Here is a 6,872-nt window from a genome sequence, read left to right as displayed (position 1 = left end):
AAAAGGTCAGAAGTGCAACAGGTGAATTGAGAAAGAGTATTTGAGGACGAGACACAGACAGTAGGTGAAGAGGTGACACAAAGAGCATGTGAGGTCGTGACACACACACATAGAGTTAAATTTATTCAGAGGAACCGTCCTTGTTGTCTCGGCAAGAAAGAGGAACAATTCATTTTAAGATAAGAACGGAAAGTACCACGCCATGAAAATAGAAGATGATTTTCTAGGTGAAAAGTCATGATGATGTTGATCTGATCTATGTATAAAATGTACCGGTGACGCATGAAGGGGCGTCAGTAAACAAACCCTGACACTATAAAATATCTGTTCATGCTTTGATTAAGTCGAGGACTACTGGCTGTCTGCGTACAGAGTGTCTTCTGAAGGATATAAAAAAAAACAACAACAGCAATAGAATAATATTAAACACAAAGTGAACCCGTCTTCCTTCATTAAATAGGTTCTTTTAGATGTTAAGGAGGAATTGACTTAACCAGGCTGGCGGAGAATGAAGACAACCGGACACCTGCAGCAGATGGGGAATCAGTGAACTTTTATTGAGACAGAGACAATCTCTCAACACAGCTCACATCAGAAGATTCCCAAGATTTGCTGTGAGGATGAGTATATATTCTCTAAAACTTACAGGAGGGGGTTGTGAGGAAAGTGCTGCATTAGCAGAAAAACAACTCCATAAAAGGAAATCGGCCTTGGGTGTTCTAGCCTCTTTGCTTGCAGATATCTTCCACCTGCAGGATGAGGCGATCGCTTCTTATCGCTCTCAAGGCCAAAGTCGTGAGCACACATTTTATTACACAGTTGCACAGTAACTTTAAAGCTGAACAATATTTAAAGCTGAATAATGTTTGATCAGATTATATTTTCTTCAAATCCCCCTTTTGACCCATCTTAAATGGGTCAACACACAAAAATAAGTAACATTCAAAGGAACACAGAGACGTGTCGAAGCCTGGCTCGAAAAACTCCTCGGGTCTTATCATTTGTCTTTATCTGTCATTGCAGATGAGGAGAAAAGAGTCCAGGCACCACCCTGCCCAGGGGTCGGCTGCAAGCAGTCTCGGTTCCCGATGAAAGCAGTAACAGCTGTCCTGCACAAAAGGATACAACGAGTCAGTGCAACCAGGGTAGTGACACAAAATTAACAGTTCCTGTAACTCAGCAACCAAAAAGCATAAGTAATGATAAAAATGTGGAGAGTACAGAGTATACTATAATAATGAGAGATATAAACGTGAAAATGTGAAAGAATAAATCAACCATAAAATAAACCCAGAACGGTAACTGCTAAGGACATTCAAAAGTGAATATGGTAAAACGTGAGGAAGGGGTGTGGAAAAAAAACAATTTATATCCAGTGGTGGGAGTACACATTCGCTCAGGCTTAAGTCCGGAGACCCTGAGAACATCGCTTAACCCTCACAACCCGACCAGACACAGTTCAACCAGATATATCCTTCAAGAGGAAGTGGGTGAGGGAAACAATTAATAACAAACCTAATACAAAACACCACAGAGAAACAACCATTCTAGAAGAATTTAAACAAGAGAAAGACGATAATGGTCGTCACCCTCACGATCAGAGTTTTCATCATCCGTTGGCGAGGAGGTGGGAAGTTGACTAGCCAATAAAGGCATCTGCCGGGCGAGATCCTTATCCTCAGGAGTGAAAGCTGTAACAATCAGTCTCTGGAAGAGGGATCGAATGCATGGAATACAACAGCAACCGCAGGTGACTAGGACAGCAACAAAAACTGAGATGGAAACTAGGATGGAAGCTACAAGGGCCTTATATTTGCCAAACATGTTAAGCCAAGAGTCCCACATGGCAGTATCAACGCCCGAGTGTTCCTTCATTTTAACAGTAAGAGCTGTGAGACCAGTAATAGCTTTAGTGAGGGAACCATCAGGAGCTGTGTTATTGGGGATATAGGTACAGCACTCCTGACCAAAAAGGCTGCAGACTCCGCCTCTTTCTGCGAGGAGAAAATCCGTTGCGACCCTGTTTTGGAAAGCCATTAGGGAAGTGGCAGATAACTGTGCATGCACAGCTTCAAAACCATCTCGAGTGTAATTAGCCAACAGTTGCACATTAAAGTGAATGTAGTTAATTCTGTCTACATTCGCATTTATTTCAACCATCCAAAGTATCGAGGCCCATCCTGCTTTAACCTGGTCTCGCAGTTTATATTCATCGGGGACCCCACGGGGTATACCTACAGCATCAATATAGGTTGGATTATGAGCTGAACCTGGGATTAGAGAACGTTTAGAGCGGCGTTCAGAGGAGGATGGGAGGCCAACTTCGTGTACTTCTATAGAGAGATCTACTGGAGTGACTGAAACAGGTAAAATAAGAGTTATGAGAGCGCAAAGACCTGACGCATCCCGAGGGAAACCATCATATAACTTGTTTTTGCCACACCACCACCACAAATCAGCCCTAGCCGTAGGTCGGAAGTTTGGTTTCATAACCGTCATCTCAGTGCACCAAGAAGAGTTCAAGCTACCTAGTTTTACTGCATTGCCAGTCAGGTTAATACAAGTGAAATTGTTCACAGCTACATCTGAAGAAAAGAAAGGTGGTTTATTAGAGACCGAGCGTTGAGTTTTAGGAAAGTGGTTTTCCAGATATGAGCAATGACCTCGTTTTGTATTGTTCATAAGATGCAGGAGGCATGCACTATTGACTGGCGCCGGTACAACTCTTAAAGTGGGGCGGGCTCCCATACAAACTATGCAGTCGGAAGCCGTCTTGTCAGCAGCTTGTTCAGCTAGTAGTAACCAGTTGTTTGTTGCTCCAGAAATACCGGTTAAAATTTGGAAGAGGTCATCTTTAGACATTTTATCTGTGTCTACAATGCGTATTCGGCCGTTTCTCCCCCCGTTTGTATATGTCACCGGGGGGCCATTAAAGGTGGGGTTATCATCTTTAACTACAGAGCTTGGAGCTGCACCAACGCTAGGGCATATTTCCATTTGCCAATACAGGGCGGTGCGATCAGTCCAAGGGGCAAGTATAAATTGTTGACAGGAGGTCAAGGCCAGATCCTTTAGGGTAAAAATTAAGCCTGAAAGATCCGGTTTTTTTGCTATTCTGAGCATATTTTGGTTTCTCCAGTGCAAAGCCTGACCCCTAGAGTGCTTGGACCAATCGAGGTCCGTTTCTGACACTAAACTGGACCACTTCCACTGATGCCAACCTCCCAGGGTTATATACCACACTGAGGAGGAGAGATGTACTGCAAGGTTAAAAAGATCCCCCCCTTGGTCTTTGGTGACGGGAGTGACTGGGAAGCTAGCGAAATCTATTTCAACTACCCAACTTTTATTGTTGGGGACACAGAGAGTAATCATTCTAGTCGTACTTGGGGTACAGGAGGTAACCGTGTCTCGTTTCTTTCTAAATCGATCGGGCGTGGGCAAAACTGGAGAGGAAGTGGTGGGCAAGACCCTAGGGGCTACATTTGTCAGATTGGGACTGTCAGAAAGGGGCGAAGCTTTTGAACTTGAAGGTGTCAGAAGTGTCGGGGGCCCTTCACAGATCAGGATTATGCCAATGGGAATGAGACCCAGGGCCAGGAAGCAAACAAAGACGCAACATCTTTGCCTGCCTGTCATTTCAGGGGGAAAGGGCCAAGACATGTTTACTTAGCTTGGATGTCGTCTAATAGAGGATGATGGGGCACAGAAAGGTGGTCCAGTTCCCCCCACCTCGCCAAGGGCGTGTTCTAGGAGTTAAAGAGCAACAAAAAGTATCAGTGACACAACTTTAAATGAGCTTTCAGCGGTTAAAACTATTGCAATGTAAAATGTAAATCTTAAAAACTCAAGCCAATATAAAAGCAAAGTCATAAAAGATGTTAAAAATAGAAAAATAAAAATGTTTAGTTCAGTATCAAGAACACCCCCTTTTGTAACCAGCCGGCTTGTAGGTTGAGTTTTGGCTCCCTCAAGTGGTTGGTGATGCTGTTGCAGCTCCTTCTGACAGGTCCTTCTGCACCTCTCTCAAGGTTCTTCCTGGTTCGGTGGCAGCAGCGCACTGTGTGTAATGAAACCAGGTGTCACCTTTCCCTTCGAGCCTGACAGCGTGGGAGGTCCGCTCTGTTATGCGGTAAGGGCCTGTCCAGCGAGGCTCAGCCCACTTTCTCTTTGTGACTTTCAGGAGGACGTAGTCCATTCCAGGTGTAGCCGCCTCTTTCAGCTCTTGCTGGTTTCTTTCAGCGACCTGTGAGGAATACTGGGCAACAAAACTGCGGAGCATGTTATAATATGTCCTCGGATCGAGGTCTGAATCAGCTTCATCCGACATTAACAGGCGAGAGGAGGGGCCAGGAAAAGGCCTGCCATGCTCCAACTCAAATGGAGTGTAACCAGAGGTTTGATTTACTGAGCATCTTATGGACATTAATGCAAGAGGCAATGCCTTAACCCAATCTAATTTGGTCTGTGCACAGATTTTAGCCAATTTAGTTTTTAGAGTTTGATTCATCCTTTCCACTTTCCCCTGGGACTGGGGGTGGTAAACTGAGCCAAACTTATGTTTCAAACCTAATGCGGCTTCAACCCTCTGCAGATCGTGGTTCCTGAAATGTGAACCATTGTCCGACCTTATGACCTCGGGAAACCCATGCTGTGGTATATAATGATTAATCAGACACTTCACCACAGTTCTACTGTTTTCACTTGCTGTCGGCCAGGCTTCTGGCCAACCTGAAAATGCATCCACAGCCACCAGCAGGTACCTGTAACTACCTACTCTGTCCACCATGTCTGTGTAATCAATGATTATTTCTTTCCCTGGGCAAAGTGGGATGGGGAAGTACCCTGCTATTGGCTTGAAGGCGGGCTTGATTCCAAATTGGTTGCACTCCTTACAGGTTTTAACCATGTATTTTGTCATGTCTTTTAGATAAGGGTGCCACCAGCCAGCTAAGTTCCTCATCATTTGCGCAGGTCCCACATGCCCCACTCCATGTGCCTCTTCCATTGCTGTCTGTCTGACCCCTGGCGGTAGAATGGGCCTTCCATCTGGGCCACGCCAGACATCTGTGTTTGTGGCCCCTCTTGTTACCCATAATGATTTTTCCTGGGGGCTGGCTTTGTCCTGTAACTCTCTGATTGTGGCTAGGCCTAGTTGTATGGGTGGTCTTTCTGGAGGGGGTGTGGCTTCTGGGTCCATTACCATAATCAGGGAGGGTAAGTAACCAGCTGTCTGCTTAGCTACTAAGTCGGCCTGTTTGTTACCTAATGCCACTAAGTCTAGTCCGGCACTGTGTCCTTTGCATTTTACCACTGCCACCTTAACAGGTAACAACAGTGCTTCCGCTAATTCCCTCATTTCTATCTCATGTTTAATAGGCTTTCCGCTGGCTGTCAAAAAACCAGCTCTTAGCCACTGCTTGAGCTCCACATGCACTGCTCCCACAGCATAAGCTGAATCACTGTATATATTCACTTTCTGTCCCTTTCCCATCCTTAAGGCTTCAATCACCGCTCTCAGTTCAGCTCTCTGTGCAGACTGTTGTCCTGTCAACTGCTCTGCCTTCACTGTTTTCCATCTCATGTCTGTCTGTTCCACTATTGCCCATGCAGCCTTCAACATTCCACTTTCAGTTCTGAAACAACATCCATCTGTGAACCAATCTTTTTCTGCATCCATTAGAGGTTCTGCCTGCAAATCTGGCCTGATTTTCTCCTGTACCTGCACAACCTCTTCACACATATGTGGTTCCCCCGATCCCATGTGATCAGCCATGTTTATGCCTTCATGTGAGTAGGTGATGTGTGGTGCTTCCAAAATGGTACTGAGGCGTCTCTGCCTGAGTGAAGTGAGTGTGAAGGCCTGTGAGGAGACGTAGGCCACCACACTGTGTGATGTCAAAATTTTTAGTGGGTGGTTCATCACTATGTGTGCTGTTTTCTGAATGATTTTTGCAAGTCCAGAAACGTGTTGTGTGCACGGTGGGTGGCGTTTTTCAGTGTTGTCAAGCATTACGCTTACATATGTCAACACTTTTCTCTCTCCCCCTTTTTTCTGGAACAGGATACCATTGATATGGGTTCCAGTTCCAGAAACATCAAGATGAAAAGGCAAAGCATAATCTGGCACAGCAAGGTCAGAGGCGACAGAAAGCTGTTGTTTTAACTTTATAAACGCCTGTTCTGTTTCTGTAGTCCATGAGAGGGGAGCAGAGAGGTTTCTCATGCCTTGTTCATTTACCAAAGCGCGCAAAGGGGAAGTAAGGCCAACATAGTCTGGGACATAGGTCCTGCTGTAACCAGTCAGGCCTAAAAATGACAACATGTCTTTTACAGTTAGAGGTTTTGGATGGTGCAAAATGGAGTTCCTGTGTTCTGGGGACAAGGAAATACCGGACTGTGAGACCATGCGGCCTAGAAAAGAAACCTGTTTTCTTGCAATCTGTAGTTTGGTTTTGCTCACTTTAAAACCTGTGTTGGCCAGGTGGTGAAGTACCACTCTGGTGGCCTCCAAACAGATGTCAGCCGTGGGAGCAGACAGCAAAAGGTCATCCACATATTGTATTAACATACAGTCAGATGGTAGTGGGCAGGTTTGTAAAAGTTCTTTCAAACACTGATTAAACAGTCCTGGGGAGAGGGCAAATCCCTGTGGTAAGCGAGTGTAACGCCATTGTCGGCCTCTAAATGTAAATGAGAAAATGTCACGCAGTGACTCACGAAGTGGGAGGCAGAAAAAGGCATTAGCCAAGTCAATGCAGGTGAACCAGGCATGAGATGGTGGGAGGTTGGTCAAGGCAACATAAGGATTAGGCACAGGCAAAGTAGGAGTGCCAAGTAAGGCATTAATCCTTCTCAAATCATGTGCCATT

The 6,872-nt window shown here is 45.3% G+C and overlaps 1 protein-coding gene across 1 annotated transcript; it reads right to left on the bottom strand.

Annotated features, from left to right (window-relative positions):
• Positions 1-1,295: 1,295 nt before the first annotated feature.
• On the bottom strand, positions 1,296-3,891 carry LOC146618463 (uncharacterized). The gene has a single exon (XM_085370793.1). It carries the CDS (start codon positions 3,661-3,663, stop codon positions 1,558-1,560), a length of 2,106 nt encoding a protein of 701 aa, XP_085226919.1. The 5' UTR covers positions 3,664-3,891; the 3' UTR covers positions 1,296-1,557.
• Positions 3,892-6,872: the final 2,981 nt, after the last annotated feature.

Source organism: Diplotaxodon limnothrissa, linkage group LG14, assembly GCF_057381915.1.
Source record: "Diplotaxodon limnothrissa isolate DT_005_m linkage group LG14, D_limnothrissa_male_GT1.1, whole genome shotgun sequence".
NCBI classification, from domain to species: Eukaryota; Metazoa; Chordata; class Actinopteri; order Cichliformes; family Cichlidae; genus Diplotaxodon; species Diplotaxodon limnothrissa.
Note: the sequence above shows the minus strand (reverse complement) of the source record. Positions and strands in the feature narration are given on the sequence as shown.

Coding starts and splice junctions, on each gene's coding strand:
- LOC146618463 (XM_085370793.1), bottom strand. CDS start 3,663: ATGTCTTGGCCCTTTCCCCCTGAAATGACAGGCAGGCAAAGATGTTGC.